Raw genomic sequence first — 18,061 nt, forward strand, 5'->3', positions numbered from 1 at the left:
CCTCCTCATATTTTTTCCACGATCCAGTGCAATCTTGCATTCTGTACTACCTGTTCGATTTATATTATCGATCTGCGAAACGATCGGCAAGACACGATCGCGATATACATTCGCGAAAAGTATACGAATTCCTCGATATACCTGGCTTATATCATAAATGCTGTTACTGTAGGGCACACTGAAACATCTGTTTTTACGAAGCTACATTTGGTTTAGCTGAACGTGCTACAAATTATGGAAATGATTTATGACTCACAAGGGAAGATCCCGAACCCGATAATTCAAAAAATTCTGAAACTTTGTAGATATGTAGAGAATTTTCTCCCGATTACAACGCAATTTTTTTTTTTACTACCCAAAATCACACTAAGGTTCGGCTATTTTCCGAATTTATTATCTAACTCGCAATCTGTAAGAGATAGAAAATAAATTTCAAGACAAAAGTTACTAAAAGGACTTGTCCCGGCTGGTGAGCGCCCTGCGAGCACCAGCAGACTATGCACGGGCCTATACCCGGTGCTCGCAACAGTATCATTTTTATTTAATCTTGAGTCATGTGTAAGCTACGTGTATCCGCGGCTGTATGAAACTGCAGAAGATGTGAGGACAAAATTTAAAACTTTTGTTAACGTGTTGCATCAGAGCGATGTTGTCTGCGAAACATTAGATGCGCGTCGTGTTGCTAAAATCATACGGAATAACGAATATTATGACGAGGATTATCTTGAAGATTGCGAACTGTTAGCATGTGCTATAAATGATATTGTAGCTGATGTTCGTAGGAAAAAATGTTAAATTATATTATTTTATTTCATTTTCGTTTGTAACAATATACCTATATTTCTTAAACACATATTATTTCTCCATTTTATTTACCTGTCATCCTCCTTCTCTCCTCGCAATCGCTCGCGTTATAGCATGGACATCATACTTTACAACGTATGCACTTCTCGGTTTCGAGATAAGTACCTGCATGTATGGAACTGCATGAACGCTTCGCGCCTTCTTCGCGCCGTGAAAATGGCGTCATCCCGCACGGCCGCTCCAGAGGACTCAAATTACGCACGTTGTGACGCGATACGCTGCCATGTTTGAAATACCGTTAGCTTTAGAATGCTTGCTGCATATTTGTTTAAAAAAAAATATGTCTGTTTCCTACATAATGGTTCGCTAGATCGTTGATTAAAAAATTATTATTATTATTTATCTGCGTTGGGGGCGGATCGAGTCTGAAAAAGATTTCCGAGGGTCATTCCCTCCCTCTGAAAAATGTTCCGGCGGCGGGCCAGGTCTGGAGAGGTCTCCGCGGCGACTCGGCCAGGACTGATCCCCTCCACGATTACGGCTTCCCTCACTTCGCAGCTCAGGCGCGCGCATCCAATCTCCCACTCCCCGCTCCCCCCGCGCCCAGAGTTCCCCCACCGCACTCCCTCGCGCGGCCTCCCCCTCCCCCGCCGCGCTCCCCTCAGCACACCCGAGTTAGAACTGTCCTAGCCTTACTACTCACCTTGTATCATAATATGTTTGTGTAATCTACAACCTTTGAAATTCTTACATATGGGGCTAATTGGATCACATCTTTTGCGGCGAATCGGATCACTCTTTTTTTCATTTGAATATTTTTTTTATTATAAATGTGATAATTGTTTATATACAGATGGTTCGTACGTACATAAAAAAGACCTATCAGGGGTCACTTTGTCAAAAAAAAAAAAAATGAAGGAAGCTGTAATAAATATTAAATATAAAGAAATGACGAAAAAAAATAATGGTCTGAAGAAGATGGCATTGTATTTACTGCGGTAAAAAATTAATTTCGCCACTTTTAAAAGATTGTCTGAGAAAAGTGGTGCCATGAGAATTGTGCTGGTAGAGGCGAAAAAAAGCGGCAATATCACTTACATGATTACTATTCTATTTAGGCATCAATAAAATACTAATTAATATTTCAGATGAGCTGCAACTGTCCACTGACTCCTTCAACTGGACCAACTTTGGCATCGACATGTGGTGGTCCGTCCTTTATGCTTTTCATGGGCCTCCTCGAAGTATTCCTACGCAGTCAATGCGACCTTGAGGACCCTTGTAACAGGCCTTTACCGCCCAACACCGTCAACTCCAGGTAAAATTATTCAAGTTTAAGTATCGATAGTCAGATATTTTAATTTTTATCTGACTTTTGATTGCTGATTTTCTTACATAAGACACTGATCTTTTTTGCTTCAAAGTGTTGCTAGGTATTTTTTTTATTTTTAAACCAGTCGAAAATTGGAATGTCGGTTGATAAACAACTGAGTTTTATTTAATATTCTATATTTAAAATTTTGTTTAAAAAATCTGTTCATCAGAAATAAGGTACAGCGTCCAATGGTACACGTTATGGTATACTCTAGACCGAATATTTGTTTTTAAAGCAAACTGGAAAAAATTATTTATATTATTCAAATATGTCACTATCTTTCTTGAAAAATTTTAAGCGAAAAAGTATTTTTGTCATTTATTGTTAGAAATAAGTTCCCACATATAGTGTGTTTCATGACCTGGCCAAGGTGGTCTAACTCCTTAAATTGTAACCCATGGCATCATGTGATCCGGAGGCATTCCCGTGTTTATTCTTCTTCGCCCTTCTCTCAAATCTTCAACCCAGTATCGGTTGTTGTAGAGCATCCTGCTCACTCTAAAGCAGCCAGGCTCAGCGGGGCGATCCGTGAGCACGTGCGTCCTGGTCATTTTCCAAAGCCACGCGGAAGGGGCTCTCGAAGCCAATGAATATGCGGGCATACAACGGATGGGGAAAATGTTAGTACTGTGCATGTAGGCTTGTGCCCGTAGGCTTAAATAACAGGGACTCATGGGGCCCCAATGTTCCCCAATCTAGAAATTGAGATAATAAACAGAATTTTATTAATGTTTAAACAAGAACATAATATAATTGGACGGAATAGAATTGAACAGCTCCACTCACACCAGACTGTGATTAACATAAAGTTTCTTATCCGTTGCTAATCAGCGTTTTAGATTTTCCACAAATGGGTCAAATCAAATAAAAGTTAAAACATTCAATTGACATTAGACTTCGTACTTCAACCCTTCTCGGATATTTTCTACCGACAATTCATAGCTGACTTGCGTCTTTCTGGGCGACGACAAGAATGTGATGAATTATTTCTTTACTTGTTTCACAGTTTCGTAGCCTTGATTTTATTTATTTATAAACAGAAATATTGGAAAATCCCATTAATTTCACCAATATCTATGTGTATTTAATTTTGAACAGAACAAAACGAAAAAATTAATCAAAGTGATTCAAATTGAAATGTACAGGGTGTCCCAAACATGTCGGAGTTCCTTGAAAGGGGTGACTCAGGGGGTGATTTGAAACAACTTTTTCCTTAGCGAAAATATTGTCCGAAGCTTCGTTAACGAGATATTAACAAAACCCCCCGACCAATCAGAGCGCGCGCCTTCCGCCCGAGCTTCCGTGGTAGCGTTGGTTATGCGGTAAGCGGCTGCGCTTGTACTACGAACGTACGAACAAGCCAGTCGGCATGCATTGAAGGAAACCGCGTTACACAGTTTTTTTTTTAAAGCAGAATCTTAAATAATAATTGTTTCAAATAAGGCATAAACGAAAAGGTAATGTAACAGAAAATGTACGACAAGTGATCATAATTCGTTATTGAGTTAAAAATCCGTAGTTTAATAACGGCCAACATAACCAAATTTAAAAAATAATATTAGGTGTATGAATAAATTCTTTCCGTCTGGATTTACATAATCAGTACAAAGCTACCGAATTTATATCGCAGTGATATTCGTAACCTGCCAGAAAAATTGCAAAAGGTAATTAACAATAATGGAAATTATTTCGATGATTGAGTTGTTCAATATTTTTAAAATCAAACTGTTATTGTACCCTAAAATCGAACAGAATTTATTTCTACACCTCATAATCACCAATAAATTAAATAAAACTCACCCTTTCGGATATTCCTTTCCTTCCTTTCCTTCCTTTTCGGAAACCTGTGTTACTAAGTAGGTCACTGTACTGATTCTAGTCATCGGTGGACGAAAAGATTTATGGTAGGGTAACGCCCAGTGCCCAACTGGTCGCAGGTATACCACACCACCCGAAGGTATGTGTCGCAACCTCAAGCGCGTCCGGGTTAATGTACCGAATATTTACTTCACTGCACGGCCACTTACACTGAACAGTTAATTTATTTTTCAAGGAAGGTGTTGTTCCTACTTTATAAAAATTGGTGACCCCGAAGGGGGCCGATTACTGTTAGTTGAGTAGTTGCTTTATGCGGCCACCCTCAGCGTCTATGCACGCCTCAGCACGTACAATCAGCTGTCTTTGGACGACGGTATCTTACAGTGGATACACTGGCTGACGGTATGCCTCATCCTGAAATGATTGTTGTGCAACAAATACAAGACAAAAGTAAAAAAAGAACACATAAAAAAAGTAACAGCAGTAATGAAAATACCTTCTGGTAACCCCAGAAGAAAAAATCCAGCGGGGTCATATCCGGTGACTCTGGGGGCCAACAAATACAAGACAAAAGTAAAAAAAGAACACTTAAAGAAAAAGTAACAGCAATAATGAAATTACCTTCAGGTAGCCCCAGAAGAAAAAATCCAGCGGGGTCATATCCGGTGACCATGGGGGCCACGCAACGCGGGCAATTGCGGATTACAATTAGTGAGGTCCAGTCCCGTCATGTTGATAGAACATGTTCCGTCGGATCTCATATGGAATATCGTCCATGAAATCCGGCAGAACATGCTCTAAAAAGACTTTATACGATGGGCCGTCTATCCTGTCTGGGAGCATGTACGGCCCAAGGATAAGCTCGCCACAAATTCCGGCACATATATTACTTGATCAACGGACTTGTGCTGCGCGTGTCCGAAGCACTAGTGCATTTTTGTCGCTCCACACATGCTTATTTTAGGAATTGAAGCATCCTTCCCTGTCGAAAAGTGCTTCTTCCGTCCGCAATATGTATTTGGTGAACAACGGATTCCTTAGCACTTCTCCCAACAGCCACCTGGAATATTGAACCCGCTGGATGTGATTCCCGGCGTACAAATGTTGCACCCGTACATATCTGTACGGATGCCACATGTTTTCCCTCAGAGTCCGGTGTACCCTCATTCTGCTGGCACTAGAAGAGAATGCAGAAGCATCCACTATTAGATAACATTTTTTTCCCTTAATTAATAATTGTTGCAGTTATTTTGTACTGTGACTTACTTTAGGCGGCGGCTCAATTCGCGCACGCTGACGGTCGGGTCGTCCTCGATGACATCCATCACGTTCTATCGTACCGCAAGGTTCCGCGCGGCTCTGGGTCTACCCATATCATTGCCTTGCGGCATCATTGACACCGTCGAGAATAATCTTGACGCCAAACGCCGAATCTTACCCTCGCTTTGGGTTTGGATGTGCGGGTATTCCCATGGAAATGCTCGCACAGGAGCACTTGCGTCTTCGTTATTCCGGGCGTTCACCCAGAACATCGCGTAATATTCTTGAACCCAGAACATATCTGGGACGAGATTGCTACCTGACTGACAGGATATTTTCCATGCAACTTCCTGTACCCCCAAGTATTCCGTACTAGAGAAGGTGGGCTTTGGGGAGGAGACATTGCTGCGAAGAAGGCTTCTTCAAGACAGTGGCCGTTTTGGAGGGATGCAGGGCAGATTGGTTAGGTTACGACTAATCGGACTTCAAGCCCACCTTATTGCGCCTGTCTCTCCGCGAGGCATACAGTTACATCTTCAGAGTAATTTCGTTTCCTACTCCATTGTCAGGGAAACACTTTTCGAACTAACATAAAAACATTGTATTATTTTGTTAGCGGGGGAAAATGCCACATCTGATTCCCAAAAGTTAATCTGGCTGATGGACCCGAGCGTCTCGCCAGGGTCGCGGTTTATGACCATACTGTCCCGTGATTCGGCGCGGCGGTTAACAACAGTACCTACGTGCGGGTCCGAAGCCATTGTACGTACCTACTAACCACCGACAGAGCAATATACGGATCAACTCATTGTCAGACTGAAGAAGGCCTAAAATTATTAAAGGCGGCATCAGATTCTTGATTGCCCTTTAGAAATGCTGGCAAACAGATGTTGTCGAAACGTTCATAGGAAAACATGAAATTACCGGTCGAAAACAACGAAAGAATTCGCGCTCAGCTCTGAGCCCCCTTTGTTCCAACGCACAGTGGCCGTCAATCCCAAGAATAGAGAAAAATTCAACATGCCATTTTTTCCAATCCAATACCGAATCATATCAAGCTACTTTATAAAAAAAAGTTTTTTTTTTTTTTTTTTTTGGCAATGTTACCTAGAAAAGTATCTAGTACTGGATCTGAAGAAGTTGATAAAAAGTTTAAAACTTCGTTTGTATTGCAATGAGAATATTTTGAGCGTACATACAATGTTTTCTATACTTTTTAAAATCTTTATTTGTGGCGTCCGGGTCCCTTCTCCCAATTAGCCAATTGGAATGTTGCCCAAATATTTTATAATTTTGTAGGAATGTATTAACACTTTGCGAACAGTACCTATTTATTTAGTACAATATATTGGTACCGGGATAACATAAATACAGGTTTACAAATATTTCTGCACTTTCCGTAGTACGTATATTTATCAAATTCTTTTAGTTTTATTGGAATTATTGACGTTATTTTTTTAAATAACGTCGAACCTTCGAATAAGTCGTATGTTCACTCCTCCTTTATGAACTTCCTTCATACTGTTCGTCATTTCCAGTGCTAAAAATGGGATGTTGCATTTTCCCCCTATTTCTTGGGATTCAGCCCCACTGTGCGACATAGAATACGGGTAATTACTCCATGATTGACAAATATTGCAAATTCTCGGTTTCGCAGTTGCAAGGACAAATATATGTTAATTATAAAACAAGACAGAAAGTTGCTTGGAAGTTCCCGGAAGGTAACTAAAAAGTCGATAATTGCTGATATTTTTTCTACGGGTTTCTTATGGAAAAACTATATGTAACTAATTATTTGCTATTGCTTATCGGAGACGATACTACTCATTTTGGTTGCCATAAATTTTTTCTCTTTTATATCACCGAAATTCAAAAGTCTCGATTTACAATTTTGCACAAAATAAAAACATACAAACTTTGACACGTGTTTATACACAAATCAGAAATAGACGCCGTGATATTTTTCCCTTTCTCAGGAGCTCATATTATTAGTTTACAAGAAATATATATATAAAAAAAAAACATAATCCCATAACTTTTATATTTCGGCTTGTTTCCCTATTTCTTGGGATTCTGTCCCACTGTGGTGCTGGATCGCGGAGCGGCCGCGGCTAGACTGCTTCTGGAGGAGTCAAGCGTTTGGCCACCGGCAGCGAGTCGCAAGATAAGAAATTTCGTCATAATGGCGGAAAACAGACACTTATCGCATTGTGTTGCGCCTCGAGTAGTCTAGGTAGCTGCGGAGGCAGACGCGCTGACACAGCGGTCGAAAAACGCGTCTAGGAAAACATGCTTCTCCATAAGAGTGGTGCTTAGGATTTGGTCGCGGCGCGGCGCCACAGCGGATTGCGTCTTGGAGATCCTACCTTAACGGGGTGAAATTAACCCCTGAAGATTCGGCTATTTTTCGATTTTTCTTGTAACACGCAATCTATAAGAGATAGAAAAAAAAGTTTTAAGACAAAAATATTCTTTCTCGTGAAATCTGAACTGGATGTTTAAATAATTATGAAACAGCATAATCCTTATTTTTTCCATACAATTGCAACTATTATTTTATTACGGAAGTGTGCTCCTCGACAATCGAAGAACTTTTGAATCGTATTGTAACCAGTGATAGGCAAAAAATTATTTTAAATAAAAAATTGAGTTCGACTAGAAGACGAAAATTTTATTCGAGACTCTTGAATGAGACTAACCTGAATTAATTTTTAATTGAAGCGGTCATGATTGAAATCATGGGGATTCAATCGTCGGCCATGATTGAACTACCTTCAATCATGGGGATTCAATCATGATTGAATGAACAGTGTTCTCGTATTCAATCGTATTTTAGTCGATTGAAACTCGACTACCCTTGGCGAGCTTCGAGACTAGCGAGAGTCTTTGATCGATGCCGCGCGAGGCTCGAGTCAAGCGACATTGTATCGTTCAGCCGTCTAAACTGGAGCCTAGAGTTGTTCGGCGAAGTGTCATCGATTATACGGAAAGTGAATTTCTTTATTTTTCATCGTATCAATATGAAAGTGACACCAATGGATTCCTGACGTTCAGCCGATTAATTGGTCAGAAAATAATTTATATCGGACTATTTTTAACGAAACAGGCTTTCATTTCTGCAAATCAATTTCTTACGTAATATCCGTAATTATGGTCCGAATTATATCATTTTGGGGCCATTTTCGTCATGAAGACATGAGGAATCGATTGGTAATACCACAGACGAGGTATAGAATAGACCTATCAAGCAATGTATTTTTGTGTCGCCGGTTTAGGGGGTCCTAGGACCCCTTGCCATTTTAGTGTCGCATGCAACGTTACCGGTGAAGTCTCAAAACAGATTGTAACGCTACGCGTGGTAGGACCTAGAATTAAGCACGAGTAAAACTAGTTTATGTTTTTAGAGTCAAAGCCTGCGATTTACAAATGTTTCTGTTAGAGTAACAATTTAAAAATCGTCTTATGAACATATTCCGTTCAACGGAAGAGAACGGAAGAAGAAAAGAAAACGATATCACATTCGTCTTTTAACCTTGCTGTCCTATTCCGGTTTATTTAACGCAAAACAAATTTATTTAACATACAAATTTGTATAAACAACAACATTATTTGTGGAAGACATGCTTTCATGATGTAACATGGAATACCTCGCGAAGGAATTGTAACTTGGTATATTTCAATAAGATGCTGAAGCAGAGAGGACTTTAAAAATTGTCAAAAACCCATCAGTTCGAGTAGCTCGCTGAAATATTCCAACTTGCACTTATCCTTCCACTGTACTCGTGTCCTGGGGTCCGGTAGGAACAATCGAATAACATTTCAAGTTCCATATTTTATTCTTACATTCTATCATAGTATTGCAAGTTAAAGAAAATCTTATCCGACTAGAATATTTAACAATCGCAGCCATCGGCTCGGTTCTCACCGATTACCAAGTCTCACCACGAGGAGGTTGCTGCGTTTGGAGACCCGTAGAGAGATAGATGGAATCAAAGTTCCATCGATCTCCCTGTACATGAAACCCTTAGCCTACTAAACCAAGGAGATGGATGGAAACAATGTTCCATTGATCCCTTAGGTTTAAATACAGAATCTGGGGAACTGCCAAGCGATCACACGTTTAAAAGAAATTCAGGACAGAAGGGAAGACGAAGGGTAAGCGTGAAGCGAGTATTGGACGGCGCAGTTCGTACCACCCTGCTATCCGAGTCGAAAGGGAAAAGCGCTCGGCGCCTTCCAGGCGATTCCTGTTGCACCGATGCGACTCGTCACGAGCAAACATTTGACCTGACTCAAGCCGTCTAACGCGGAGATTGGGTAATCGGACTGGCTGACTTACGCAGGCAGTGTACCAAAAGGTCCGCCCCCTACGCCCAAAACTTTTCCCTTTGGACAAGAACACCAGGGGATGAAACCGATCCACCCATACCGATTCCGTGCTCAGTCACTTGCTTCCGGAAACGGAAGCAGCGGTGACCTCCTCATCACGGATGAGGAGCCAGCAAACGAGCAACAAAGCTAATAAAATTTAGTGACTACTTGGCAATTTTACATGGCACCTTAAATACTTCATACTATAATAAATTAACCTAGTCTTCCTTAGATGTCTTGCGTCACTGTCACTTTTCACTATCACTATCACTATCACTATTGTTTTCCACTATTTTTTTTTTAAAAAGAGTAGGTATTACCTTATTAAGTTTCTTCCCCGCAAAGGGCTGAACCTGAAAAGCTGAAACAGTCAACTACGTTATGTTAGCAATGGTGTGGTCAGCCTGGAAGGAAACTAAGAAAAGACTTAATGAGTTGGTGGCGATCGAGATAATTTCGATTAATAGCAGAGCACGCACGAGCATGCAAAACCATCGTAGAGATACACGAAGAAGAGCATGGAATGTAGACATATCGACAATTAAGTTACATATACCATGGTTTATAAACCATCGAAGAAATGCATGTAGTAGAATAAACCTTGCAAAACCATCGAAGTAATGCATCAAATAAAATAAATCATGTAAACCCATCGAAGAAATGCATCGGATAAAGTAAATCATTTGAACCCATCGGAGAATTGCATGAAATAGGACAGATCATGCAAACCCATCGAAAAAATACACGAAATTGAACGACTCGTGCAAGCAAAAATCCTCGAAGGAATGCATGAAATCGGATAGATGATGAAATACAAACAAAGAAATCAGTTACAAAGGGAGGGAAATCAGTATTGACGTTGGTAGAACAATGACATTGTAAATGACTCAACGAACCCCAAAATTTCATCGGCACCAACCGAATAAGCTAACCCAGGCCAGGGGGCGAGGGGTCGGAGGAAGAACCACGGTTGAAACCTTGACCAGGTCCCCAGCAAGTCCAGTAGGTCCGAATGGTCCAGGTGGCTCGGGAGCTCCAGGGGGTGGAGGAAGGTCCCCAACAAGTCCAGGAAGTCCAGTAGGTCCGACTGGTCCACGTGGCTCGGGAGCTCCAGGGTCCCCGGAGGTCCTCCAGGTTGGGAGGATCGACGACGACTGAATACATGGAGCTTCGTGAGCTCCTTATATAGACTTCGAGGAACGATATCCCCCGATCAAAACAAGGTCGACGGTTAATTACCATAGCGAAATCCAACGAATTCTTCGGCAAAAATGGATTTTCCGCTAAAATATCCACTCCAATGGCTATTGCTTTGACAAATAATATTAACAACATTTACACTAACCGCCCAGTATAAATTATTATTAACTATGATCGATAGAACTCGAGATATCAAGCAATTAGTAACATTTGGCCTTGGATTTGCAAATGATTTTCTACGCCGAATGAATTCTCTTTTATTCTGCATATTTAATCCTTTGATACATTAATGTTAATGCTTATACATATCACATAGTATTATTTATAATGTATAAATACAGTTTAGTTGAACTTGGTGTAAATCAACAGACGCGGTCGCGTCTGGAAGCTAATTCCCCCTTCCCCTCTACCCATAGGCACACTGAGCGACCATGTCTCTATACACGAAAGATAGCGAAATTGACAGGTCCTCGGAGCTATTTTAGCCTTATTATCTTATTTTATGACATAGTCCCGGTGTTTTTACATGATTAAGCGAATAATTTTTTTTTTCGAACCTATATGTTGTTTTACTTAATGTATCAAGCTATTTGTCTAAAAGATATAAGATTTATTCTGAATTAATAGTTATAAAAATGATACTTTTAGGATTACGAGGTATGACGTCACATTTTCCTTCTCCACTTGACGCCTGTAGGTGTCGCCTCGAAAGCATAATTTATAAATGTCACTTGGCTGTCATTCAATCATAATAACCTGCTAGTTGTTAACATTTTTGAAACGTCACGATGGTAAAGAAGATCTCGCGCGATAGCGGCGGGACGTGTTCGGTTTGTTTGGTACGTAGAGGGATCGAAACACAAAACGAAGGTGACTGGAGCTCTATTCTTTTTCGTATCGACAGAGACACATGTCCTGGCGTTCGAAAAATCTTCATTATTTTCTTACATGTAAGTGTGCTTCATTATTATTTTAATTAATATGAAAAAAGTGATGAAATCCCCCCCCCCCATAAACATGATTCATGTATGAAAGAAGCTAATTCCCTTTAATTCACGAAAAGTTCTCACGCAAAGATTGTGAAATCATCTTTGCTAACTCCAATTGTACCTTTAACCCTTTAATTCACGAAAACAGTTCTCACGCAAAGATTGTGAAATCATCTTTGCTAATTCCAATTGTACCTTTAATTCACGAAAACATTAAAAACATTCTCAGGCAAAGATTGTGAAATCAACTTTGCTAATTCTAATTGTATTCTCGTTCTCTGCTCGAACACTGATTCCTCTGTCACTTTTTATACTTGACATTCCTTTATTGGCCACAAATCAATTCAGTGCTCAGATTTTCAGCTTCGGTTTTAAGGAATTAGCGGGCGTTGTATAAGAAAAAACTATGAAGTCGACTTAAAACAAAATGTTTCATATCACTAGTGCAGGCTGGCGAATGTGCTATTAATCTATTACCGACTTTGATTCGTTTAAATTAGTCTGTACCAAGTTTTTATTATTTTCCATCGTAAAACGATTTTCATATGACATTTTTAACAGAAGATGTCCCTCTTATAAAAGTTTTTGTGTCAACTACAGGCCTCGCCCGCTAATTCCTTAAAACCGAAGCTGAAAATCTGAGCACTGAATTGATTTGTGGCCAATAAAGGAATGTCAAGTATAAAAAGTGACAGAGGAATCAGTGTTCGAACGGAGAACGAGAATACAATTGGAATTAGCAAAGATGATTTCACAATCTTTGCGTGAGAACTTTTTTCGTAAATTAAAGGGTTAAAGGTACAATTGGAATTAGCAAAGATGATTTCACAATCTTTGCGTGAGAACTTTTCGCGAATTAAAGGGAATTAGCTTCTTTCATACATGAATCATGTTTATGGCGGGTGAATATTTACAGGAATATTTGGAAAAATATGAGTGACATACTTGTTTCTCCCTTAGTTACTAACATCGACGAAGTATAGGATAGAGCGATAGACCTATCACCTTATGGAAATTCTCGTTCACATCACTAACACGTAGAGGCACGGTACTCTATGAAACACTTTTTGGCAGACACAGGCACTGACTCTACAATCGCGTTGCACACGATTACAAAATCATTTTCTGTTTTTAAACATCCTTCAGTTTCTGAAAAAGTCTTCTAAGTAACGGGTATATCTCAATGGAATCCTGTTAAATTAAAAGGCCTCCCACATGGTCCAGTAATCGATGAAATTGATGCGCGAATTGAGACACGAGATAATATGCACTATGCCATGCACACACTTCACTGAACCGATGAATTTTTCAGGGCTAGACAAACTTTTATTTCACAATGCGGGTTTCAAAAGTAACTCGATTTGCAGTTGCATGCATGCACCACAAGACACTCATGCATCATGCAACTTTCTGCGATACTTTTAAAATTAGATTTTACTGTAAATTTCAGTGTTGGCGGTAAACTAATATTAGGGGCAAACGGAATCCAATTATTATTACTTCACTGGAATGATTAAACAGTGCATTAGAAACTTGTGGGAATATCAGTAACAGCGTGAATTTTTAATACTTTTTTCGGCACAAGATACGTGAAAGGGTTCGCAAGGGTACGCAAAGTGCTAATAAACAATGTCATCTTGCAATTTATAGCTTGCACGGGCTTTGAAGAAATACCATTTCTGAACGCCATAGTGTCTTTATCCACGAAATGGATTTTCGGAGAGAAATCCACGTGAGTCGTTGACCAACCGAGCTAAAGCATACCGTAACAAAAGCCTACCCTCTTATGTCAAACTTTCTCTCTAAACAAGTCACACGTATACAAGTACGCACACACCTTTCAGCATTTCAACACATTTCAGAGTACTTGCTGAGTTGAACGCTGTTCATGAACAGAGGTCGCTAAATTCAGTCCTCAAATTATGGGTCGGTAACACAGATAGGGTGGCGACACGAAGTCCCATAAGGTGATAGGTCTATTCTATACCTCGTCTGTGGTAATACTTTCATCAACACTTATCAAAAACATGAACATTTTATGTGGCCGTCGGTTTTATTGCTCTCGGCTGTCAACAGGCGGTCTACTGGGGCCCGAAGGTCCTCGCCCACAGCAAGAAAGCAAAACAGTGGTGTGGGTAGGTCTTTCATGATAATCCGAGCCCAAAGGCATTTCAACAATTGGAAGACTGTATTCTTTCCGCTGATTTCGACGATGCGCACAACCATTCACATACGCGGCTTTATGTGGCACGAGGTTTCTCGTTGCGGGTCCACAGTCTCCACATTAAAATCGACCTTTTCAAGGGTGTTCTGCAGCACACATTACACATGTTTATAACTGTGCCTTAATAGCGGAGCGCGCGGCTCGCTTACCTGCAACGAGGCGCACCGCTATTTTTACCGTTGAATATACAAATTACCAACAACAGATAGAAATATTTTATAGAAAACACTTCAGCGAATATGGTAGTATTTTTCGGATGTTTAAAGTCGGGATCTTGAATTGGATTGAAAGCCCGTTTCGTTAAAAATAGTCCGATTTAAATTATTTTCTGACTAATTAATCGGGAGAACGCCAGGAATCCATTGGTGTCACTTTCATATTGATACGATGAAAAATAAAGAAATTCACTTTCCGTACAATCGATGATACATCGCCGAGCAACTCCAGTTTAGACGGGTGAACGATACAATGTCGCTCATCTCGGGCCTCGCGCGGCATCGACCAAAGGCTCTCGCGAGTCTCGAGGCTCATCAAGGTTAGTCAAGCTTCAATCGACTAAAATACGACTGAATTCGAGAACACTGTTCATTCAATTATGATGGAATCCCCATGATTGAAGGTAATTCAATCATGGCCGACGATTGAATCCCCATGATTGAAGTGGTTCAATCATGGCCGATGATTGAATCACCATGATTGAACTACTTCAATCATGGGCGCTTCGATTAAAAATTGACTCGGGTTAATCTTATTCATGACGAATAAGACTAAAGTCTCTTTTATTTGATACGTCATTTAAATAATTTGTTATTTAAATAATGCCCATCTCTGATAACGTACCTTAAACTGCACGACGAGCCATGTTTTTCTAACATATATTAGGATATAATACGCGACACGTAGTAAGAAAGTAAGATATTTCATATACTTTTGTCTCTAATTACACATGGGGCAAATATATTAGTTGGAAATAGGGGAGAAGAAGGGAAGTGTTAGATATAACTTATCCTTATTAGAACGTTTTATTTTTAACATAATTATCGAACTTTTCTCTTATTTGCTCACCAAACAGGCGAGATAATTCAGGCGTTTAATAAGCGATTTAAGTATAGTCAGATAACTTTGAAATACTTGTGTGATTATGAATTATTCTTCACGGTGATGAAACTCTTCAAAAAAATGTTGAAAACATAGATATTGCTTACACCACGCACATCGTATGATAGCACAATTGCCGCATATGGAAAAAAGAGAAATCTACTGGATTTTCAAACTGATTTGGTTTCTCAACGATATTTCCACTTTTATACAATGCGCAAACACATCATGATGCTTTAGGGATGAAAGTTAATTATGAATAAGAGACTGTAATTTAATGACATTATTCCTTGGATTTAACTGCAGATCGTAATTAAACAATAATTCAAGGTCGAAAAATTTTCGTACAAAGTTTTTCCATATCCGGAAATCATATACATCAAGCTGTATCATTCCTGTAGTTTTCTTCAGTATTGTGAATATTTCCACATGTTGATTAACTGGTATACTGTTTCGTAATGAAGATGGACAGTGACCAGTCCACGAATCCAATTACAAAACGCTTCGAGATCCCCCATGTGGTAGATATACGTTTGTTAACCATTCCATAACCAATTCGCTTGTTAACTTTCCACATGTGGACGCCTGTATATAAACATTCCACGGTCGAAACAAATATTGTTGTACACGTGGACTAAACTTAGCATCCTTTTCGTGCAGGACAATAAATAGCGAAGGAAGTAGTTTCCAAGAAGCTGATATTGTGGGGAATATGGTATAACTATGTGTAGTAGCCGATACACAGCCGACTCTAGTACTAGCCGTGCTGAACGCAAAATGGCAACACCGCGAGGGTCCAGCTTTGATATACCTAACCCAACCTACCGAATCAACCTCCCAGCCTCTCACTACCCACCGGCCTCCCGGCTACACAGTCTGCCTCTACTGGTCTTTCGGTTTCCCGTCTATCTTTTAATTTCATATATATTAATATAATAGTACCGAAGTCCTCTAAATATCAGAAACGGAGCAATAATTCAGGTGTTTTATTTATTTATATTAACTCCACAGATTCTTATTTTTGTGTGCAGCACATTTATTTAATATAATCTATAGCATTTTTGGATATTTTGTTTTACATATATTTTTTTTATACATTTTATATATTCATTAATAATGCCACGGCGTTAGTGTGTCCCCTATTGTGAGGAAAATTATGATAGTACTTTAAAACATAATAATTATAATTCTATATTTTTATGTCCCAAATATGAGTAATTGCAGAACAAATAAATGGTTGCAATTCCTCGTAAAAATTGGACACCAACAAAATATTCTGCCGGTTGTTGATGATTCCATTAAAATTTACATATCCGATTATGGGTCCCATTCTGTTGCTAAAAAATTAAATTGCAATACATATCGATTATTAATTGTAGAGGATAAAGGTAAAACTGTAGACGATGTATATTTTGATCACTTACAAAGAGGGGGCTTTTCTGTTACCACTGAAGAAGTGGTCGCCTCATTTATTCATATGTATGCAATAATGAAAGATATAATAAATGATGTTACGTCCCTACTTCTTATTTGGGGCCGCGATTTAGGGAATTTATATTTTTGATCCGCTTTCGAGCAAATCCTGGGATTCTACGCTCTGGGATATTCCAGAGAGATATTCCGTGGTCATTAACGCGATATGTTAAACATGCTTACTTTTTATTGGTCAATTGGATTTCGTCGCCAGACCACAGGCTTCTTGAGCGCCGCGTCAATTTCCGCTACGTAGTTGGTTTTCGGCGGGGCCCAATCGCCGGGTGACACCACGATCCCTTGCTCGTCCGGATTAATGGATTCTACGGCACGGATGCAGGGGGTGCTCGTCGCTTCCAGCAAAGCAGAATATTCGGTTGGCGCACTTTTATATTCTAATGCTAACCGGTGTAGCTTGTTTTTTCTACTCGCTCTATGGCCTCGAGGCATTAGCACCTTTTAGAAAGAGGATTGATTTGATTTTTTCATTATTTCCCGGGATTATTGTTCATGTCTAATCCTTGGTGACACCGTCGGCGGCTATCCGCTTATAAGTATCACTTTCGACAGACGCAAAACTTGATGGCTTATGAACTATTTCGATGGGTTAATAACCGTTTTTTGGGGTGATTGATCGCACGAATCGCTTTTTACAACCACCGTTTGATAACACCGTGGGCGGCTGTCCTGCTTATAAGTGTCACCATTGGTGGAAGCAAATTGCGAACATTTAAGAACCATTTCAACGATAAGAATATTAATCACGGAAATCGTGTTTTACACCCGATACCTGATGACACCGTGGGCAGCTCTCCTGCTTATAAGTGTCACCTTCGATGGGCGTAAATCACGATTAATTTAATCATATTTTCTCGATTAAACATATCTGTTATAGAGAAAGGTGTCAATGCCTGAGGTAAGGAATAGGAACACGAGAGTAAGACTTCACTCACTTTTGCAATGTTAACAAACACTCTTATTCTCATTTTAAGTTTTCGCACACTAACACTTTTCTAAGCCTGAGTAATATGTAGTAATAAGTACGATGATTAATTAATTGAATTTAAAGTAAAGGCCCCATAATAAATTAATGATTTCAAAATAAAAGCACAACAATTAATGAGCTCCGCTTGCTTACAATACGCTCTGGACGATCGACTTCGTACAGTTTACTTACTAACGGTTGAAGTTAAATATGTTGTATTGGTATCGGCGATTGATTAGCGGGAAATAACGGGAAGGCAATCTTCTGGCGAGGATCAGGGGCACAGCTCTGCAAAAGTGGTGTCGACTCCGCTGGTTGATAGGGGCCTCCGTCGCACGCTGAACGTCAGCTGGTGCTGGCTGGGCCTCCTTGGTGTTGGTGCGGTCGGCTAGCTGGTGTACAGCTGGCTATCCGCTACCTCATTGATGCTGGCTGTCCTGCTCGCTGTGGCCGTCCGTGTATTC

The 18,061-nt window shown here is 39.9% G+C and overlaps 1 protein-coding gene across 1 annotated transcript in view; it reads left to right on the forward strand.

Annotated features, from left to right (window-relative positions):
* LOC143376215 (glucose dehydrogenase [FAD, quinone]) overlaps positions 1 to 18,061 on the forward strand; it is a 349,600-nt gene that overhangs the window by 24,202 nt on the left and 307,337 nt on the right. Inside the window, exon 2 of the mRNA XM_076826304.1 lies at positions 1,953 to 2,122. Coding sequence (XP_076682419.1) covers positions 1,953 to 2,122 — 170 coding nt within the window. The remainder of the gene's footprint in view (positions 1 to 1,952; positions 2,123 to 18,061) is intronic.

The sequence above is a fragment of the Andrena cerasifolii genome, chromosome 14, assembly GCF_050908995.1.
Source record: "Andrena cerasifolii isolate SP2316 chromosome 14, iyAndCera1_principal, whole genome shotgun sequence".
NCBI lineage: Eukaryota > Metazoa > Arthropoda > Insecta > Hymenoptera > Andrenidae > Andrena > Andrena cerasifolii.